The sequence below is a fragment of the Aotus nancymaae genome, unplaced genomic scaffold (genome assembly GCF_030222135.1).
Source record: "Aotus nancymaae isolate 86718 unplaced genomic scaffold, 86718_ANA_hifiasm-v0.15.2.pri h1tg000015l_0, whole genome shotgun sequence".
NCBI classification, from domain to species: Eukaryota; Metazoa; Chordata; class Mammalia; order Primates; family Aotidae; genus Aotus; species Aotus nancymaae.
Window position 1 is genome coordinate 5263198 of NW_026988426.1, and position 21276 is coordinate 5284473.

Sequence of the window (21276 nt, forward strand, 5' to 3'; positions counted from 1 at the left end):
AGCCCCTGTCCCACTGCGGCTTGGCTTGCCCCCGGCACAACTCCTGAGTTTCCCGTACCACCCCTGGTTTCCCCGCCACTTGCTGAAGCTCTTTCTCTGGGCTTCTGCCTTGGTCCCTGACACTCAGGGCCTGCGCAGGTGCCCTGAGCCCCCTGGATCCTGGCATCCCACCCTCAGGCGCAGGCAGACCCTCAGGCAGAGCGTCAACACCCGCACCTGCTGCTTGCTGTTCAGACACTGAGGCTCCTGGCCCTCCTGTCCTGTGCTCCCCCCGGGGCCACAGGCTGACCTACCCATCCTCCTGACCTCGGGGGCCACCTGGGGCCCAGTCACCTGAATACGAGCAAAGAGCACAGAATCTGCTGTGGCCACTGTCCGCCGTGGCCCCCACCCTTTACTGACGACACCCTGATGCCTCTCCCTGATAGAACCCTCAGCGGCCCCCCCATGGTCCTCAACGGGCTCTTCTATAGTCAGGCCCCTCCCTGAGGAAATGCCTAGCCACACCTCAGTGGCTCGTAGTGACCCCTTGAACAATCTTTGTGCAGGGAGAGGCAGAAATGCCGTATGCTCCTGGTGCCCCACTGCGACTGCATCCTCATTTGTATGCAAATGCTGCTTGACCATTCCAGAAAAAATCCTCTGGGCTAGACCCTTAGTGCTATTGATTGGTTTATAACAATATCCTTTCCCTATTGCAAAAGGTCACCTGATGTGTTTCCCTCCTCTGTCCCCCCAAGTCCGAGCTGCTCCCTGACCGCTCCTGCTGTACAGCAGCTTCTGCAAAGCTAAGCCTCAGGGTCACTCCAATTATCCCAGGCCTGAAGCAACACCCTTCTAAATCTGCACCAGCAGCACTGAGCAGAAACACCAGGCTCTACGTGAAGTCAGGGAACTCTTTAAAATCACCAGCCAGTGAGGAGGGGGAGGTTCTGTGGTCTCCTTGTCAGAAGGGAGGGTGTTGCTCTCATTACCTGAGGCACTCTGGGCCCGAACAGGGATAATCAGAATGAGATCTAAAAACGATGTTGCTTCTCACTGTGAGCCCTACAGAAGGCAGGGTCCCTTGAATCAGACCTAAGAGTCACATCTTATCTAAAAGGGGTGGAGACAGTGGTCCACTGGACTTTCCGAGACCTAGAGAATGGGCTGTCACCAGGGTATCAGGCTGGTTCTGGTCACCAGGCCCCTGCCAAAGCCCACGGAAGGACTGAGACAGACATCTGCCCCTCCAGATAACGAGGTTCCATTTCCCACACACCCAGATCCCCACTGAGTTAATACTGCTCTCGTAGAGCAAAGCCACACTAAATATGATGGCCCCAGTTATTGAACAAACCCTTTGGGTCTCAAAAGCAAGACTTGACCATTCCCTTAAGCTGTCAGGACATTCCAGCTTGCAGCGGAGCCCATCTTTTCCAGTCAGTGGCATGGAGACCTCGGCCCCAGGAGCAATGTGCTCAAGGAGGAAGAACGCTGCTGGGCATCGGAGGGGCTTGGCCACAGCACACCTGGCTGTCCCCACTGCTATGACCCTTGCTGGCAGAGGGGTTGGGGGTGCACGGAGCTTACCGGCCTCGCCAACAAAGACCTCCACGGGTGCGCTGGCTGGGCTCTCACCGATGATGTTATAAGCAGTCATTATCACTTCATAACGCCGGTACTTCTTTAAATCTGCAGGGTTAAAGGAAATGGGGATCAGCTTCCACCAGGACCACCTTCTGTTCCCAGAAAGCTTTCTCTATGAACCACACTGAAGGAAGCAGCACCCTCCAAGGAGAGGAGGGGGATTGTTGGAAGTCTGTGAAATGCCTGCATCCTCTGTGATCGGCACTCTCCTCCCTTCCTCCCTATTAATGAAGCACCCACCACCATTAAGCAAAAGATACACCCATTCTATCCTGTGTTCAGGTAAAAGGCAGAATGGAGGCTGGGCTCAGAGGCTCACGCCTGTAATCCCAGCATTCTGGGAGGCTGAGGCAGGTGGATCACCTGAGTTCAGGAGTTTGAGACCAGCCTGACCAACATGGAGAAACTCCGTCTCTACTAAAAATGCAAAAAATTAGGTGGGTGTGGCGGCAGGTGCCTTAATCCTAGCTACTTGGGAGGCTGAGGCAGGACAATTGCTTAAACCCAGGAGGTGGAGGTTGCAGTGAGCCAAGATCACACCATTGCACTCCAGCCTGGGCAACAAGAGTGAAACTCTATCTCAAAAAAAAAAAAAAAAAAAAAAAAGCAGCACGGAGCTCCCTCTTCTAAAGTAAAGGATTTAGAACAGGGGTCACTAACCATGACCTGTTAAGAACCAGGTTGCAAAGCTGGAGGTGAGTGGCGGCGGGTGAGTAAGAAAAGCTTCATCTGTATTTACAACTGCTCCCTATCCCTTGAATTACTGCCTGAGCTCCGCCTCCTGTCAGATCAGCAGAGGCATTAGATTCTCACAGGAGTGTCAACCCTATTGGGAACTGCACATGTGAGGGATCTGGGTTGTGCACTCCTTATGCCTTGCACAATCTAGATCCCTCGAATGTACAATTCACAATAGGGTTTGCACTCTCATGAGAATCTAATGCCTGATGAGCTGTCACTGTCTTCCACTGCCCCCAGATGGGACTGTCTAGTTGCAGGAAAACAGGCTCAGGAATCCCACTGATTGTACATGATGGTGAGTTGTGGAATTATTTCATTACATATTACAATATAATAATAATAGAAATACAGTGCACAATAAATGTAATACACTTGAATCATCCCCGAACCATTCCCCCACCAGTTGGTCTGCTGTCTTCCACAAAACCAGTCCCTGGTGTCAAAATGGTTGGGACCCCTGATATTTTTTGAGAAGGAGTCTCACTCTGTCGCCAGGCTGAAGTGCAGTGGTGCGATCTCAGGTCACTGCAACCTCCACCTCCCGGGTTCAAGCAATTCTCTTGCCTCAGCCTCCCAAGTAGCTGGGACCACAAACGCGTACCACCACACCTAGCTAATTTTTTTTTGTATTTTAGTAGAGAAGGGCTTTCACCATGTTGGACAGGATGGTCTCGATCTCTTGACCTCGTGATTCACCTGCCTCAGCCGCTCAAAGTGCTGAGATTACAGGTGTGAGCCACCACGCCCAGCCTGGAGACCCTTGATTTAGAATAAAAAACATAACCTGGGCCTGCCTTTTGGTTCAGAATCTCTCCTTGAAATTATGAACAGATGGAGTAAAACTCTGGCATGTAAAATAGAGTGTACAAAGACATTGGTAACAAAAGGCCTCTGAGACCTTAGTGGCCATGTCCTGGGAAAGAAAGGGTGTGGGCTGCTACACACGGAGAACTACTCAGGGCAGGTGGTCAAGCACCAGCTCTGCACTAGGTGACAGTGGGAGAGTAACTGACCTTTAAGCCAAAACATTCTGGAAGGTTCTTCCAGTGGTGAACACTGCATTGTGGGTGGCTTGGCTTTTCTGAGGCACTGCGCGTGTGCCTGGCACCTGTGTGCTGGTGTGGATGGCAGTATGCTTGGGCCTGCAAATCATGCCTCCTGCCAGTGACCAGCCCAGCAGAGCTTCTGTGACTCAGGCCCCCGTCCGTGGAGTGCTGCCTTCAAAGAGATGCTTACGGGGTCTGCCCATGATGCAGAGTAAGTATCTCAGCATGCTGGAGCTGTGCTGCCCTGCAAAGCATCCCCACTCCTGCAGACTGCCTGAACACAGCAGGGGCTCAGGGAGGGTCAGCCTCTCCCTCCTGTCTCCTCCACTTCCCAAATCAGCCAAGTTCCCTGTGTTTTAGTGAATAACATTATGGCTCCACATCTAGCCCTGCAGTTGGATTTTGAAACTCCTCCCTAGCTAGGAATCAAAGAAGAAACAACATGGTTTGTTTAAAGGCGAAGGGAGGTTGAGCGGATTAACAAAATGTGGTCTATCATTCAAGTGAATATTTGAATAATATTCAAATATTCTTGAAAAGGAAGGAAATTCTGACATCTGCTCTGACATGCCTGGACCCTGAAGATGTTATGCTCTTGAAATATGCCAGCCACAAAAAGACAAATATGACATGATTCCATATGGGGTCCCCAAGTTGTCAAATCCATTGAGCCAGAAAGTTGAATGGTGGATGCCGGTGGGGAGGGGCTGTAAGGAGTTAGTATTTAATGGGGACAGAGTTACGGTTTGGGAAGATAAGAAAGTTCTGGAGAATGATGGTGATGGCTGCATAACGGTGTGAATGTGCTTAATGTCACTGAACTGTATACTTACAAATGGTTAAGAGAGTGTGTTTTCTGCTATGTGTATTTTAGCACAATAAGAAAAGAAAGAGGCTGGGTGGGTGCAGTGGCTCATGCCTATAACCCTAGCATCTTGGGAGGCTGAGACAAGAGGATTGCTTGAGTCCAGGCGTTCAAGACCAGCCTGTACAACACAGCAAGATCCTGTCTCAAAAAAATAAAAATTAGCCAGGCATGGTGGCACGAGCCTGTAGTTCCAGCTACTTAAGCGGGGCTGAAGCAGGAGGATCACTTGAGCCGGGAATTCAAGGCTTCAGTGAGCCGTGAGTTCAAGGCTGCAGTGAGCCGTGATCACACCACTGTACTCCAGCCTGGGCAACTCTGTCTCTTAAAAAAGAAAAAAAAAGAGCATTTGTTTGTTTGTTTGTTTGTTTGTTTTAAGAGGAAGAAGCAGCTGGAGAGGAGATCTTGTTCTAGCTGGCTTTCTTCTCTGTCTCAAACTTGAAGACCAGATATTAGTAAATTTCCCTAGCCTCTGTTTCTAGAGGCTTCCTTTCCTGTCTTCCTGGTGGTTTGGTATGTGGAGATGCAGCATTTGAGAGTCGATTCCAGAAACTTGGAGCCATTAATCCAGACTGGCTTTCCCTTGTACTGAGAGGCCAGTGTGTGCGCTCTGGGCGAAGTGTGTGCACTTTGTGGCGCGGGCTTCCGCGGGGAGCGCACACTTACGTGTTAGTTCACACATCGTCGATGTGGAGCTGCTGTTCACTGTCTTGAAGCTGCTTTGGGCTATTGGGGTAAGCAAAGCAGAAAGGTGGTTAGCACGCAGGGACGTGGTCATTACAGGGGATGTGCGGGGGGAACAGGGGAGACGGGTGTCTCACTGGGATGCCAGCCAGCTTTCACACTGCACCTCCCAGGGCAATAAAGACCCTGCTGCCACCCAAGCTTTCCACCCGCTCCCGATGGGGCTGCACCTCCTCATAAACAACAGGGCACCCCAGTCCCAGACAGGAGGGGTGCATTCACCACTCTGATTCCATGAAACATGCTAGTTTTCGGCACAACTTAGCGCCAAGCGGCAGGACGCCTTTTCTCCTGGTCAGCTGGACGAGCCCAGCAAACCACCACAGAGAGAGCTTTGTGACCAGGTGCATAAGCCCAGCCGCATCCCGGGGCCTTCTATTGTGCTGTGTTTTAATTTTGCAACAAAGACCAGGGAGATGCTAACTGTCTGGTGGTCATCAAGGGCCACCTTCGGCGTGTGCCCAGAGTGCAGACCACAGCGGTGCACTTTCCCGTCTTCAACATTCACCAGCACCACACCTGGCCTGTGCTGGGGGCAAGCTGTGTCAGCACAGGAGCTGCCATCTGCAGGCGGGGCCTCATGGAGGGAACCGGGTGTGTGGAAGGCCCTGCGGCTGGCGATGGCAAGTGAGCCAGGCAGCCCTGATGGGGATGGCAGAAAGTGGTAGGGCGCCATCCATGTGGCATGTTCTGAAGCTGTTCCCTCACTCTGTCCCCAGCACGAGGATGTCAAGGGACAAAGAGTATTTTTGTGACACCATTTGGTGGGTGCCAGGAAATGAACCCCCTCACACCTCCATCCAAGAGAGGAGAGGTGAGAGTAGGCAGTCGTCCTTCCCAGGGTTCCAGAAGTTGCCTTGAAGGCAGCTGGGCCATCATCAGAGCCACGATCATGGCACAGTACAGGCTGAGCTGGGATCAGCCTGGGGGTGAGCACTGTGGGCTCCATGCTGAGGCTGTGCCTGGTACAGACAGGTGGGGCCTGTCCCTGGATTTGGTGGGTTTTACAACAGGTTTCCCCTGGCTCCCTGCCTCCCTCTCAGGCCCCAAAGCCCTCTCCCACTGAAGCTGGGAGCGTGCACTCCCTGGAGGCCTGGCAACTGCTCTCCCCTTAACACAGTCTGTGGTAGACAAGGCCCCTGCGCCTCCGCAGCTGCACCCACCTGCTGCACACCTACACTCTGCATGCCCCTGGTGGGTAAACCCACCTGCTTCCTGTTCCCAAGGGCAGGGCTGCCTCTCCTCTCAGCCTCCTCTGCGGCATTTCCCACCATGATGTGCACTGAGCAGATGCTGAGGGTCCCCTGGGAACCTCCTTCCCTGTGTCAGGACAGAGGGGACAGTCTCACCTGTGAGCTCAGTGCGTAAAGCTATAGGGCTTTTGAGCGTCTTGGCCTCGGTGCCTGACCCAGCCTCGTACTCCAGCTCTCGGTAGTAGATTCTGTATCCCTGAAGAAGGCCATTCAGGCTTTCGTCCCTTGGAGGCTGCAAAGACATCACACCAACTCAGCCACGCTGCAGGAGTCAACCCAGCCGGCCTGCAGCAGGGCTCATCTCCACCCCGTTTAGCTAGCCAGCTGCACAGAAAGAAGTTGTAGGTTCCAGCGACAGGAGTCAGATTCGTCATGAGGAATGCAGGCAGCTCCCAGGGCACAGCACTGAGCTGCAGAGCCACTCTCAGAACCCTGGTTTTTGTGTGCATGTGTGTGGGGACACGGCCATTTTGTCCCCTGCCCAGCTCAAATCCTCAAATGAGCACCAAGGCCGGGGCAGGAGGGTGGAGACAGACGCAGGCAGTGAGCAGGCTGCATGCTGTGTGGTGAGCCCAGAGCATGAACCAGACATCAGCTGACCCCACCCTCCTTCTCACCTTCCGCCACCCAGGCTGCGGCAGCCTCACTGTGCCCCTCACTGATGCCTCCCATACTAGGCCACCCCTACTGTGCTTGACTCACGCCTCAGGCTGGAATCCCCATGGCCCCAAGTAGGATGGCTGCCTGGCCTATTGCGGTGCAGTGATGTTTCAGCTGCCTAAGCAACAGATACACTTTTGCCATCCAGCTCTGATCCCGCAATTCTTACCAAGCCACGGCCAGGCGCTCATGAGACCCATGTAAGGATTCAGTGAAACAGGGAGGATAGGCAGACAAGGAGGTGGCAGTTCAGGTCTTGCTGCAATCTAAACACGGGATCGTGAGACCCCAAGACCTGCCATCTACTTTAAGATGTGTCTGTTCGCCACTCCAGACCCAGCGCAAGGCTTGCCTCTTCCTTCAGTCTGTTTCTGTTGATACGTAAGTGTAGGGAGGATGTTTCCACATAGGAGACAAATCTGAGACTGAGAAGAGTCCTCCTACTCAAGGCGGACACCCTGTAAAGCCTCGGCAACCTTCCCGCTCATCTGGGTGCTGAGCCTCTGAGCATCTGGTCTCTCTTCTTGGGATACTCAGATGAGGGATAAGGAACAGGAACCTACCAAGCTGTGACCAGAAGATGGCTGAAGACGCGGCCATGAAGCCTCGTCCGAGGACGGATGTGCATGGAACTTCTGGTGTCCCGCTCACTGAGAGGCACCCACACGTACCGCAGCACCATCTGCTCCCCGGGCAGAGCCATGGTTTTGCTGTACGAGAGCCCCTTTGCTGTGGGTTGAACTGTGTCCCCCTGAAAGACATGCTTAAGGCTGAATGCTGTGTGGTGAGCCCAGAGAAGGGTGGAATCTTGGGAGGCGGCCTGCTCTGAACCACCCACCAGCTGACCCCACCCTCCCTCTCACCACCCTGACACCTGTGAACCTGACCTTATTTGGAAATAGTCTTTGCACATGCAATTCATTATGACAAGGTCATACTGGATTAGGGAGGGTCCTAGTTTGATGAGTGGAGGGAAATTATGAGAAGAGGGAAGTTAGGACACAGGACACACAGGGGGAACACCTGGTGAAGACGGGGACAGAGACTGGAGTAATGCATCTATAAGTGAAAAATGCCAAGAGTTGTCCCCGGCCACCAGAAGCTGGAAGAAGCAGGAAGGATCCTCCCTGGACCCTTCAGGAGGAGCAGGACCCTGCGAGCAGGACCCTGCTGACGCCTTGAGTTTGGACTCTTGGCCTCCAGAGCTGTGAGAGAATAAGTTTCTGCCCTTTTGAACCACTTAACATGTGGTAACTTGTTCTGCAGTAACACAAAACACATCCTTGTAATCCAAACTCTCTCCAATCGTCACTATCTGAACCCAGGCACCAAAAAGTGTTGGATGTTTAGATAAATACTTTCTCTTTAGACTCTTGCCACTCATGATGCAAAACCCACATGTGGAGGAAGTGGTGTTCTTTGCTCCCCAGGCTCTCTGCGAGAATAGCGAGGATAGTGAGGGGCACTCGCACAGCGGCAGCAATGAGGAACAGCACTCATGTGTGCATCACGTGACGCGCATGCACCAGAGGCACAGTGTGTACCCGGCGGTCTCAGGACGTTTTCCAAAGTGAGGCCTGCTACCACGTTAGCTCAGGCATCCCCAGGACACTGCCACACAGGGCTGCTGACAGCTGTCCCTCTCTGGGACTTTCTGACTCCCCTGCAATGCTCCCAAATCAGGAACAGCACGAGTACTCCCCCCGTCAGATGCAGAAAAGCATAACAGGAATACCTAAATGGACTTGCTGGGTCTTTGCGATCCATGTCCGAGGGGCCCTGCAAACCCACACCATCAGACACCACTCCAGCCTGGACACAGTTCCACTTCTGGCCCATGTGCAAACCCAGGGGCTGAGAGAGCTGTTGTCCAGGGGGATGCGTCTGAGTCCCCCGTGTCCCCGTCACAGTGTGCTTGTCAATGCCCCACAGCCCTCTCAATTTTACAGAAAGTTACAAGGGTCACGCATCCATCCCGTGGGCTGCAGCCCCAGCTCCGAAGACTCCTGCTGCCCACCACAGACCAGAGAGGGGGAAACAGCCCTGCCAGGCATTTGGCTCCAACTTCTCAAATGGACAGTGGAGTTGGCAATTATCTGGGAGGGATAATCCCGCTGGCTTTTCCTTTTCTCTCTTCATCCTTCATTGGCCATCACTAACAGCTGAGGGGACCCTGCTGCTGGTTCTGCTCCAGCTCCTCTGCTCTGGCCCCGGCTGGCTGCCTTCACAGGGCCGGGGTGTGCTCGGTTCAGACACCAGGCCAGAACCACCGACCCAGAGCCCAGGGACTTCAATGTCAAGTGAGGTCTCTTGTTTTTTGCTTTTTTTTTTAAGCTATAAAAATACAAGACACCCAGCTAAATCTGAATCTGAAAATTCTTGTTCTGGAATTCAGATGGAACTGGGCATCCCAGGTTTTCTCTGGATACCCACTCCAGCCCCTGTGCCGCTTGCCTTCCATCAGGACAACCTACAGATGGAAACGCTTTTAAAAGCACCTCCAGTAATAGAGCTAGAGAAACAATATAGAAACTGAGCCAGCACAGATGATGGTCTCTCCAGGGTGCAGGGTACCTGAGGCAGTGGCAGACCATCAGCAGGGCACAGTAGGGTCCCTGGGGCACGTGGCCACCCCATCTGTCCACGCCCTGTGGCCACTGATGACTTTCTCCAGCAGGGAGTCCTTCCTCACTGGTTCAAGGGGCTCCCAGCACTGCTCAGTTTGCCAGGAAAACAAAATAAAACCCAAACCTGACCAGGGAGCTCTGAGCTCGGGAAGCTGAGAGCTGGCAGAAAAGGAAGAAGTGAGAATTGGTGGCCCAATCCAGAGGCTGGATGGGGGAAAAGGCGGGAGAGGCTACAGTGTCTGCTGACTTCATTAAATGCTCTTTTTCTTTTCTACAATTTTGATGACAAAACAGCGTTTGGGAAGCCAGCAACAGTCACTCACAGGTGTCCTGGGCTTCTCATTGGTTCCTCCTCCAGCTCACCTATCCCGGGCCCCCAGTCCTGGTCTGCACCCCTAGGGCTTGGCATGTCATATGGTTTCCTAAAAACTGGGGGTGCTGATGGGGTTTGTTTTTGGTTTCCTCCCTGTGGAGTCTATGGAATCACATTCAGAGCAGCTTTTTTTTTTTTTTTTTGAGACAGAGTCTTGCTCCGTTGCCCAGGCTGGAGTGCAGCGGTGCAGTGGTGCAATCTCAGCTCACTACAACCTCCATCTCCTGGGTTCAAGCAATTCTCCTGCCTCAGCCTCCTGAGTAGCGGGACTACAGGCATACACCACCACACCCAGCTAATTTTTAAATTTTCTGTAGAGATAGGGTCTCACCACATTGCCCAGGCTGGTCTCAAAGTCCTGGGCTTAAGCAATCCTGCAGTTCACTCCTTCATACTCTAGCCCTGGTTATCTTGTGGGTCACAGCTGAGACCGAAATTAAAACCCTCATTCTGTAGGGCATCATTTTTCAAACATAACTGTTAGCCACACTGAGATAGAAGGTTTACTGAACCTCTTTCTTAGAGGAAATACAATGGATGCAAAAGTTGGAAAAGTCAGTATGTAAGAATGAAGAGAGGTGACTCTTCACAGGCCATCTGGATTTCAGAGAGAGGAGGTCGTTTGCTTTCCAAGGTCATTTTGCTGACTATGTCAGCCCTAAAGAGCACAGGACATCTGTCCCGTGTGACTCAGGCCACTGCACAGATGTGGCTCTAAGGGAGGCAGGAGAGCGCTGTGCCCTTGAGCCCTCCCACAGAGAGGGATGGCAGTGCCCAGAGCCAACAGGAAGGCCTGGTGCTCTGGCTCCTTGAAAATCTGCAACTGTCTCCTGACACTGCTCACCAAGAGCTCAGGGCATCTTACTGGGGAAATCTGTACGAACACTGAACTCTGCCCCTCGGGATATGTCTTGCCATCTCATTGTGTCTAGGAGAGCTCCTGAGCTATTATGCACCAGGTGCCAGGGAGTGATTGAGGAAGATGGCTCTGAAGCCTCAGAGAGGGTGAGCCCACTGCTGGGAAGAACTGGAGGATAACAGCAGGGAATGGCTTTTGACCTGCCCTTGGAGGAGGAGGAGGCATTTGATGAGGGAAGAGTGGTTGGCTCTTTGCAAGGTGGGCACAGTGCCTGGTGTAGCCCCACAAGATGCGAGTGAGGGGCATGAAGGACAGGGGCAGGTCTACATGGGTCTAGGAGCAGAAGCCAGGCTACAGGTATTGTTCCTGGGGCCTGAGCCAGGACTAGCCCAGGTCCTGAGTCATTCCCCACTCAGGAGGGCTCCCCAGAAGGAGACTGGCCAGAATGGAGCTTCCTCCAATCCACTGGAGCCATGGATGGGTTTGGTGGGTCCTGTGGGCTACTGCTACTCCTGGTAACAACCAGTCTTGTAAAAATGCAGAGACAGGAGTCCTTTGCTGAATGACAGATGGCAGTGATTTCCAAGACCCTGGGGGCTTCTGACTTTTCTTTCCTGGGCCCCTGACACAGCAACACTTCCCCACTAAAGGCTTTCACCCAGCACACGGCTGTGCACCCAGCACACGGCTGTGCACCCAGAGAGCCTGCTCTTTTTGCCCAAGGCTCCTGGTCCACCCAGATGGTCCTAGGCAGTCCTGCTGGGAGTCCTGTCCTTGCTGCTCACACTGGTGGCATGGTGGGAATGGCTGGAGTCTGGGCAGTGAAGATGAAAACCCTCAGCTTCCATTTCTGCGCTCTGGACTGACTCAATCAGCAGGATGAAGAGGCAAGCAGACAGATCAAAAGCTTGTAGCTGGGGCAATGTAAGTACCAGCCAAGCAATCTCACCCTGAGGTCACCTTCAAAGCCTCCCTCTCACCCCAGATTAGACCCGTGGCAGCTCCAGGCACTGAGACCTCAGCAGGAAGACTGCAGAGGCCTCCAGCCAGCTCTGCAGACACACAGATGAGATAGGATTACAGAGAGAGCTATTTCTTTTGGGGGAGGAGGGAAGCTTGTGTGGGATGGGGAGGACTGGATTCATTTCACCAAAACTATCAACTAAGCAGAAAGGAGGCTGGAAAATAAAACTGTTCTCCCTGGGGACCAAGTGTGGTTTCCCAGTCTCTGGGGCTGGAAGATGGAGGGGAAGGGGCTGAGGGTTACTGAGCTTGGACTCACAGATACTTCTAGCCAAGGCAGATGGGACAATTTAGAGGTATAAGGAGAAGAGGCCAATCCCCTTCCCCCAACAGGCACAATGTCCATCAGCCACCGGGCTGGGGCCATGTTTGGCACAGCCTCAAAACCCACTTGCAGGCTGGGCACAGTGGCTCATACCTGTACTCCCAGCACTTTGGGAGGCCGAGGCAGGAGGATTGTTTGAATCCAGGAGTTTAAGACCAGCCTGGGAAACACAGTGGGAAGTCCTTCCTCACTTTGCCAGTGGCTCCCACACAGATCAGAAGCTGTGATTTCCCAGGGGCAGGGGTTGGCCCAGGCTGTTTTCTTGGTCCCACTCTGGCCCCTTAAGCTCTGGTAAACTCAGCAGGGCCGAGTGCCACAGTAGTACTCTTCCAGTTCCACCAGGAGACACTGGGACATTCTCTGATCCCCTAGAAAGGTTCCTATCTTATCTGGAGAAGCTGGACCCCTTAGCAGGAGAAAGGTGGCCAGGAAGCAGTCCTGCACACCTCCATGGACACATGAGGGAGACTACGTGCTCTCCACAGAACCCAGCTTGTTACACGCCCACGCTTCAGCCCTCAAACAAGTGGTAGTAGCAAGTGAAATGGGATTGAATCACATAAATTGCCACTTTCATACCTCAAACATGATCCTATTTCATAGGATCATACAGCAAGAGGGGGAAGCGGAGCCCCTCCCAAGATCCCTCCAGCCGGCCCCATCCACAGCCCAGCCAGGCTCTTCTCATTGGGTTCCTCTCCAGCATCTCTAGCACCACACAACTCAAGCGCACGCCCAGGAAGGCGGCTGACACTGCTCACTCAGCACGTCTCTCTCCTGGCCCAGCAGGCATCTCTGGCACCTCCTATCCTAGCCTGGCCCTGGCCATTGCCCTCCGTGCTATAGAGTGAGGCCACTCCCCTTGGAGTCGCCCTTCTGCAGGGCCCTAGGAGATGCTCTGTCTGAGACATCCCCTTGTGGCCTCGGCTAGGTTTCCCAGCATCCCTGCCCTTTCCCGCAGCCCTCTCCTTTCCACAGAACCCCGTGCTGCCTCCCCCATGCCAGTGGAGTGCATGTGGCCAGGATACCCCCATGCTCTCCAAGGTCATGTCCAGACCATTTTTCCCCTCCTGCTTTTCTCCTGACTGCCTGAACCATCGTTCCCACCTGCTGCCTGAGGGACCCTGCCATTGTCCTTGAGGACAGCATCAGCTCCAAGGAAGAATCTCACGCCCACCAGACCACCCTCCCGACCCTAGCTCCCAGGAGCCACTCCTAGGTTGACCTGGCCCCGTGCCAGCCCCATCCCACTGTGTTCCCAGCTCCCCAGCAAGGCAGCCCCCACTCTGGCCTCGGGAACTTCCCTGTGGGCCAGAAGCTTTGACTCTGCCCTCATGCTTGGCCCCCTGCCCATCTGTCTGTTGTGTCTGCTGCCAGGCCAACCTCCAGCCCTGAGGAAACTCAACATCTGCCTGCCCCAGACCCATGCCACGTGAGCTCTGGGCCGAGTCCTCCATGCAGATTCCCACCCCACTCGTCAGCTGGGATCTCCCTGGGGCCTACAGCCCTTCCTCAGGCAGTTTTGTCCCTCTGCTATTTTCGCCATCAATGCATTTGTTAGTAAACATTGCCCAAAATTGAAACTAAGGGAAAGAGACAGCAGCGTGTCCTTCAATGCCTTACTGGAGCATTGCTGAACAGGCCCCACCAAGGATTCTGTTATTATCTGGAAGAATATGCCTTTGGTTGACTCACTGCATGCTGGAGATTACAGACTCAGACTTAGCCAGGCGTGATGGCTTGTCTAAAATACCAGCATTTTGGGAGGCTGAGGTGGGTGGATCACTTGAGATCAGGAGTTAGAGACCAGCCTGGTCAAAATGATGAAATACCATCTTTACTAAAAATACAAAAATTAGTTGGGTATAGTGGTGTGTGCCTATAATCCTAGCTACCTGGGAGGCTGAGGTAGGAGAATTGTTTGAACCTGGGTGGCAGAGGTTGCAGTGAGCCAAGATTGTGCCACTGCACTCCAGCCTGGGCGACAGAGTGAGGCTCTGTCTCAAAATAATACTAATAATAAATACAGACCCAGACTATGGGAAAATACGTACAATCCAGCAGATATTTTGTCTGGTTGCAGATGAGTTCTCTAGTAAAGCTAACTCCAGAGGCTGCAGTTTTACTGCTCCTCTGGAGGGTGATAACCAATTTGTGTATACATAAAAGCCTTGCTCCAGTGTCCTTGGTCAAATGCAGAGAGAGACATACTCAGTTCCTCCAATGCTCTCAGACTGGCCTCCCCATCCTGCCGGTCCCTCCTCAATAAGGAGTGTCAAGTTCATTCCCTATGTGCATCACAGTCCTGCTCCTAATGTTTTGGAAACTACACCGAGATGATGACTGACACCATTTCCCACTTGCGTTTGTGAGTCTGAGGGGGTGTCTGCTCGGTTCTACTCTCAAACGCTTAGCTCGGGGCTGGGCTTGCAGTTCATGTCTAGCCATCATGGCTGAATGCGCAGGAAAACGAGAACACATTTGACAAAACACACATGATTCCCCTCGTTCTTACCTGCCACTGTATCAGGACAGAGGATGTGGTGTGTGGCGTGGCTGATACAGATCCCGGGGGCTCTCCTGGAACTGAAAACACAGGAGGGGAAAGCGGGTGTCAGGGTGGTGGTTATGTTTCGCTGCCCTTCCCGGGGCCACCCCCAGGGAACGTGGGAAGCTGATGAGCCCTGCCTCCTTCTTTCTCCAGGGGTCCCCTTCTCCTGCCCTTCCTCAGGGATTCCCGGAGCTCCTCCTTCAAAGCCTGTGCCTGGGATAGGAGGGACTGAACCCTAACAATGGCCCTGAGAAACAGACCCAGACTGGGCTCTCCCCATGGTGGACGTTCCTAGAGGCACCTCTCCAGTGACGGCATTGTGGAGCTGTCTGGCTGGAGACCCTCCCTGCAGGGTTTGGATCTTCTGGGAGTGGGGGAAACATTTTTTTTTTTTTTTTAAGATATCTAGGTGAGAGCTACTTTTCCTGAATAGGACACATGATCACGCCAGGTCACTTGGTTTGAAACGCTAAAGGGCTGTCAGGAAAGGGGGTCAATTTCTGGTGAGGCTGCAAATGGCTGGGACAGCAGAGTGAAGGGGATCTGCCATGGATCTGCTCTGCTCTCTGGAGGGACAAGGTTGGTTTGACCTCTGTCCATGGCCATGCCCTGCACTCTGGCCAAACTAAACTTCTTGTCATCAGCCACATCCAGGAGGTCTTCTGTGCCCTTCTTTCCTGTCTCCTCTACTCCCTCCAAATCTATGTGGTCCTATCTGGGCATATTGAACTGAACTCTTATGCCTCCCCAGCTGTAAGATCCCTGAGGCCCAGCAGAAGCCTGACACACATTCTGTGTCCAGTCCATATTTACTTGAACTGAATGAGGATGTTCTTCCCATAAGTCCACTTGTGCATCTAGCAGACACCTCTCCACTCAGCACAGAGAATCACCTACTCTGTGATTCTTTTCTGGGCCTGGCAGTGCCTGTATCAGTCACACCTCCACCCTCTCCATTCTGCTTTAGGGACGGGTCTCCCTCCAGCTCCCCTCAAGCTCATGTGGTTCCAGCTTAAGGGTGGGCCCTCTAGCCAGTTTCCTGACAGCCCTGGTGACATAGCAGTACCATTATAGGGAGTTCTCAATGTCCTCGAGTTGTGAGGTTGTGCAGGGAAATAGAAATCACTGTACAAAGAAACTGTTCATCAGTAAACTGTCCACGTACTCAGAGGACTCTCCCTATCTTACGAAGGGTTCCCCAACCTCTGGAGAGAGTCTGTGCCTGTCAATCTCTAGATAGTGTAAGACAATACAACACAAATACAATGCAAATCCATTGCAAAGAGAAACTGCACATCCCAGGCAAGGCAATGACAAGATAGGCATATCAAAGCTTGATCTGAATATCAAAGGATAAGAAAGGCCTCTTGAATATGTTTTTCATAAATGGTCCTTGTTTTCATAAATGATCCTTTTGGATGGCGCCCTGGAGGTCAAAGGAGGCTGCTGCATTTCGCTCTCACACAATCTGTCAGAGAGGTTTCCACAATAATATCAGCTAGTGTGGGTTTTTGTTCTTGATTCTAAGATTTAGTGCTTAGTTGCAAACATTACCTCAATTGTGTTAAAGGTAAGGTTAATATGAATGCATTTATATAGTTTTTGTTTTGTTATTTAGTTCCTGCAAAGCCTTTCCCTTGTGGTTTAGTGTGAAATTGGTCCCCACTTTAAGCAGATTAACTGGAAACAAGTAGCCTTGGTCCAGGTTTGCTACTATAAGGTGGTGCAGAATTTGCATGTAACCTGCATACATCCTCCTGAATACTTTAAATCCTTTCTAGGTTACTCATAAGACCTCCTATAATGTTATAATTTGTAACACTGTTATATAACAATGTTACACAGTTGTAACAAATGTTATACATTTGTACAATGTTATGTATTTGTAATTGTTATAATTGTAGCTCTCTTGAGTAACCTATAAATTGTACAATGTCATAATACTCTCCAAACAAATACAGAGTTGTTACATTGTACTTCTTTAATTTGTATTTTTACTTTTGTTTTTTCTCAACATTTCAAGGCTGTGGGACTCTTGGGCAGTGAGCTCCTGGGGTTGATCCCAGCTCCCCAGGGCCCATTCACTAAGGCCCTGGACCACCCCATATATCCAGAGTGGCTCCTTTCTTCCTCACTGGCTTCCCCTAAGGCTCCAACAAATTCCCAGGATTCAGGCTCAGCAAAGAGTTGGGTGAGAGGCAGGAGCCGTAAAAGCCAGCCAGTATTTCTCTAGGGGCAGGTGCGCTTTTCCTGGGAGCACAGCTGGGGCCTGTTGGAGTCCCTTGCAGGTTCTGGTCTGCTGGGAGTGCAGGGTTTGCAACAAAACAGCCTCTGTGAGTTGTTGGGAAGCTGGGAATGGTTTGCTCAACCCCTTTGCTGGTCCCTGAGGTCCAGGGAGGCCTGTGTGGGAGAAACCACACTTCCAGGTCATCGAGAGAGCAGAACTGAAGATGTGGGGTCACAGAGAGAGCCAGTTGGAAACTGATGTATTGGAGAATTCTTCCACTGGAGCGTTAAATGGTAAAGACAGTGCTTTGGGGGTATGCTGAGGGAATGATGATGAAGCACTGCTGGGTGAACTAAGTGCTTGGTTTCCAGACTGGGAGCTGAGCTATTACCCACCATCCATTCTTTTCCATCCCACCCGTCCTGTGATCATTGCTGGATGTGGGTGATAGAGCTGCCTCCTGGGCTCACCACAGGCCTGGGCCACACAGAAGGACAATCCATCTTCAGGCCCAATGTCACAGAGGTAGGATGGAGCGGGTGAAAACGCCACCTGGAGCTCGGGGGAGACCTCACTTCCTATCACTTACCTGCACTGTTGCCAAAGAGTGGCTCGCGAATGAGAAAAATTGGGAAAATCTCTTAAAACCCAGCTACCCGCTGACATTTATTTTTAATGACCCTATCAATTATTCAATTTCTGGGATGCTAATGGATAGTAGGGGCTTTGGAAGCCAATCAAAGAAACTTCCATTCCATTTGGAAGCCCTCGGAGCCTTGATTTACAATCACAGGCTGTGCAGAAACCCTCCAAGCTGCCTGTCACTAATGGAATTCTACCGCTTGCCACCGCTCCCTGGTGACCCCTTCCTGGCTCAAGACGAAAGTGGGGCCTCAGTGTCCTAGGGTCCAGGGGCAGTGTCCAGGAACATGGTCTGTGCCCTAGGTTGCTCACCATCCTGCAGCGTGGTCACCGCCTCTGTCTCCGAACTGAAGTCACTGTCCCCAATGTCATTGGTGGCTTTCAGGCGCAGCTTGTAGGAGGTGAAGGGCCTCAGCCTGCAATGTGGAAGAGACCATGACTGCTGGGGCCCTGCCACCCTGCCCTGCCCTCGGGCACCTCTGGTGAAGCCTTGGGAAGAGGGGCAAATCCCTCCCCTGCCCTGAGACTCTAGGCTCCTGTGCGAGTCTGAGACAGGTTAGCAGGGAGGCTGTTCTTGACTCAGACCCAGTCACTTCCCAGGTGCGGTGAACAGGGGCTTCAAGGGGACCCTGAATCTGTCCTGGGAGAATCCCTTGAACACCTGGGCCACCGTAATCCTCAGGGGGAAAGGAGCTGCACAGAGGGCAGTGAGTGCAGGGCATCCTGGCCGGGGGGAGATTCTGCTCAGGGCTCCTTGGGGAGGCACTGCGAACCCCTCACTGGAGCTGCCCTGGCACTCCAGTCAGCACATCGCTGCTCCCCAAGGAATGTCAGGAATTTCTCAGGAAGAGTTGACTTCTGGGGCCCTTGTGCTGATCTGGAGTATAAAGTGAGTTTCCGTCTGATTCTCATGGTTCGTCCTCCTGGAGCTCTTTACTGGCCAGGCCCAGCCTTGAAGGCCTCTCCAAGGTCCACCACCTGTCTGGCTGCAGGCAAAGACCCACCAGCCCCATATCCCTGCTGTTCACTGGGGCTGACATGGTGCCAGGCACATGGCAAGCACAACCCCTTTCAACCCGTGTGAGCTCTGTGAAAGGAGGCATCATTATTCCCATTTTGAGGATGATAAAACTGAGGCCCACTGCTAGAGGGATAGTAAATGGCAACATTCACATGTCACTTTACATAAGACCACATCCCTGGCAACCATCCAAGTGAAAAATGCCCCCCGAACTTCGAAGATGTCAACAGCACTAAGGCTTCCCTGAGGTGCCTTTTGGTGTTATCACTTCAGGCCTACTTCCATCTGCCCACCCACCTTCCTTCTGTCCTTTCTTCTTCCCTCCCTCCCTCCCTCCTTCCTTCTCTCCCTTATTCCTCCCTTCCCACTTTCCTTCCTTCCTTTTCTTCCCTTCCCTCCTTCTCTCCTTCCTTTCTTCATTCCTCCCTCCCCTCCTTCCTTCCTTGTATGTCTCCCTTCCCTCTTTCCTTCCTTTCTTCTTCCCTTCCCTCCTTCCTCCTCTCCCTTCCACCTTCCTTCTCTTTCTCCTTCCTTCCTTTCTTCACTCCTCCCTTCCCTTTCTTCTTTCTCTCCCTTTTTCCTCCCTTCCCTCCTTCCTTTTCCTTCTCTTCCTTCCTTCCTTTCTTCCTTCCTTCTCCCCTCCCCTCCCTCCCTCCCTTCCCTCTTTCCCTCCCTTCCCTCCATCCCTCCCTTCCTTCCCTCCCTCCCTCCGTCCAGCCATTCTACATGCAATGGGTCTCCTGTGCCAAGTCCCATGCCATTCCTTAGACTAAGCCTTCAGCCACACTCTTCTGTGCACATGATGCTGGGATCTTGGTCAAGCCCCAGTCGGTCACGGACCCACCCTACAGCCCGTGCGTGCTCAGTCACTGGCTGGCTGGCTTCTCTCAGATGCCCTTCATGTGACTTCAGAATGAGCAAGTGAGAAAGCTGCTCCCTTATTTTCCCTGGCAGGCAGTGGCTCTGCATCAGGTGAGGGCTCCACCCTCCTCTCAGTTTCCAGGAAACTTGGGGTGCTTCAGGACTCTCAACCCCCATACCCCACATCTAAAATCTCCTCAATGATCCCTCTAAGCCAAAGCCCTCATCACCTGAAAACCAATCTTCCGTCCTCCCTCCCAATGGAATCTGTAAACCAGTGGCTTTCAAAAGGAGCCCTGTGGACCCTCAGGACTCTGAAGCCCTCTAAAGTCCTGAGCCCCACACAGCCCGCATCAGCTAGCAGCATCTCTACGCTCATTGGGTTTATGTATTCGGCCTGGGTCATATTTGGTTTAAGGGAAGGATTCTGCTTTTTAGAAAACTGAAAACCATTTTTGGAAATCATGATCAGATTCTATTGCTGCTTTCATGTCACCGTCCTGCTTAAGACCAGATTACAGTGTTTCTCTACCAGCTCACACCTCAAGGCATGCCCTTCCGCTGCAGCTCTCCAGAACCTGGTCTGGTCTTGCTACTTCCCAGTCCCTGACTGCAGGCATGTCTCAGGTCGTCTGCACTTAGCATCCACAACAGGAAAAACAGCCCCAGGAGGCAGCTGGCCTTGGTCCCAGCTTTAATGGAGATACTTCTGAAGTCCAGCCATAAAAATGACCTTTGCTCCAGGTTTCTGGGAGACAGCCGTTGCTAAGTTAAAACAATTTCCCCTCTGCTCCTACATCCTAGAGGTTATTTTGTCTTGTGTGGGTGATAACCACATGTTATGTGGCCTCCTGTGGCCTCCCAGCCTCATCCACCTGCACCACCTACTGTAGCCCCACTGGCTCCTTCTCCTCCTGTACCAGGAGGCAGCAGAGTGATCATTAGGAACGTGGACCATGAAGTCAAACCACCTGGCTTCTACCTCCCAGTTAACCTTGGACAGCATACTTTGCCTCAGTTTCTTTATCTGGGCTGATAATAGCACAGGCATCGTGAAACCGATGTGAGGCTTAAACTCAGGTGAAGCACTCAGCAGAGTCAGGCACGTGGTGCAAGCTCGCTAAGGATCAGCTGTTCCTATGGATCCATAAATATCTGCTTAGACAGCCCTGCCTCCTGTGCCCTGCACCTTGTTCCTTCCCTTCATCTTCTGCATCACAGTGGGTGACATTTCCTTGACAACTGTCTGTCTGTCTTTACAGGACATCCATGAGGATCTGACCTCCCTGCCTTGTCCACCTGCGAGGTGAACAGGGACATCCACAAGGACAGGGACCGAGTCAGCCTCCTTTTCTGCTGTACTCCAAGAGCCAAGAGAGGTGCTCGGCAGATCTGCAGAAGGCAGATCTGGATGAGTATGCTGTTCCCCATCTCCGAAGTTTCTCAGCATGGCAGGGGGAGGGGTGCCTATGAGGACATGTAAATACTAACATCATATCTGGCACACAGTAGGTGTTGCAGAAATGATTTGTTTACTTGTTTATTTATTTGCAATTATGTTTATTTTTCTCGCTGACCTCTGGCACTAATTTGCAGTTATATTCAGCACCACACCGTTTAGTATTTCACACTTTGCTACAATTTGGGGGTTTGGAGCCACACTGCAAGCTCCTTGAAGCCCCTCTTTCTCCGCTGTCCTGCCTGGGTCTGGCGCTGAGCGGGGCACACGCGGTGTGCTATAAGTGCGTGTCAGGTGGCTGGACAAATCAGCCCGGCTCCCAGACAAATGGGGTTGCGTGCGCAGGAGGACAGAGAGCAGAGTGCCTAGC

The 21276-nt window shown here is 52.4% G+C and overlaps 1 protein-coding gene across 1 annotated transcript in view; it reads right to left on the reverse strand.

The window, feature by feature from the left end:
* Positions 1-21276, reverse strand: part of SDK1 (sidekick cell adhesion molecule 1) — a 652070-nt gene that overhangs the window by 81714 nt on the left and 549080 nt on the right. The window contains exons 30-34 of the mRNA XM_021675988.2: positions 17878-17981; positions 14661-14731; positions 6375-6510; positions 4948-5007; positions 1573-1674 (exon numbers count right to left, since the gene is read on the reverse strand). Of these exons, the coding sequence (XP_021531663.2) occupies positions 1573-1674; positions 4948-5007; positions 6375-6510; positions 14661-14731; positions 17878-17981 (473 nt within the window). The remainder of the gene's footprint in view (positions 1-1572; positions 1675-4947; positions 5008-6374; positions 6511-14660; positions 14732-17877; positions 17982-21276) is intronic.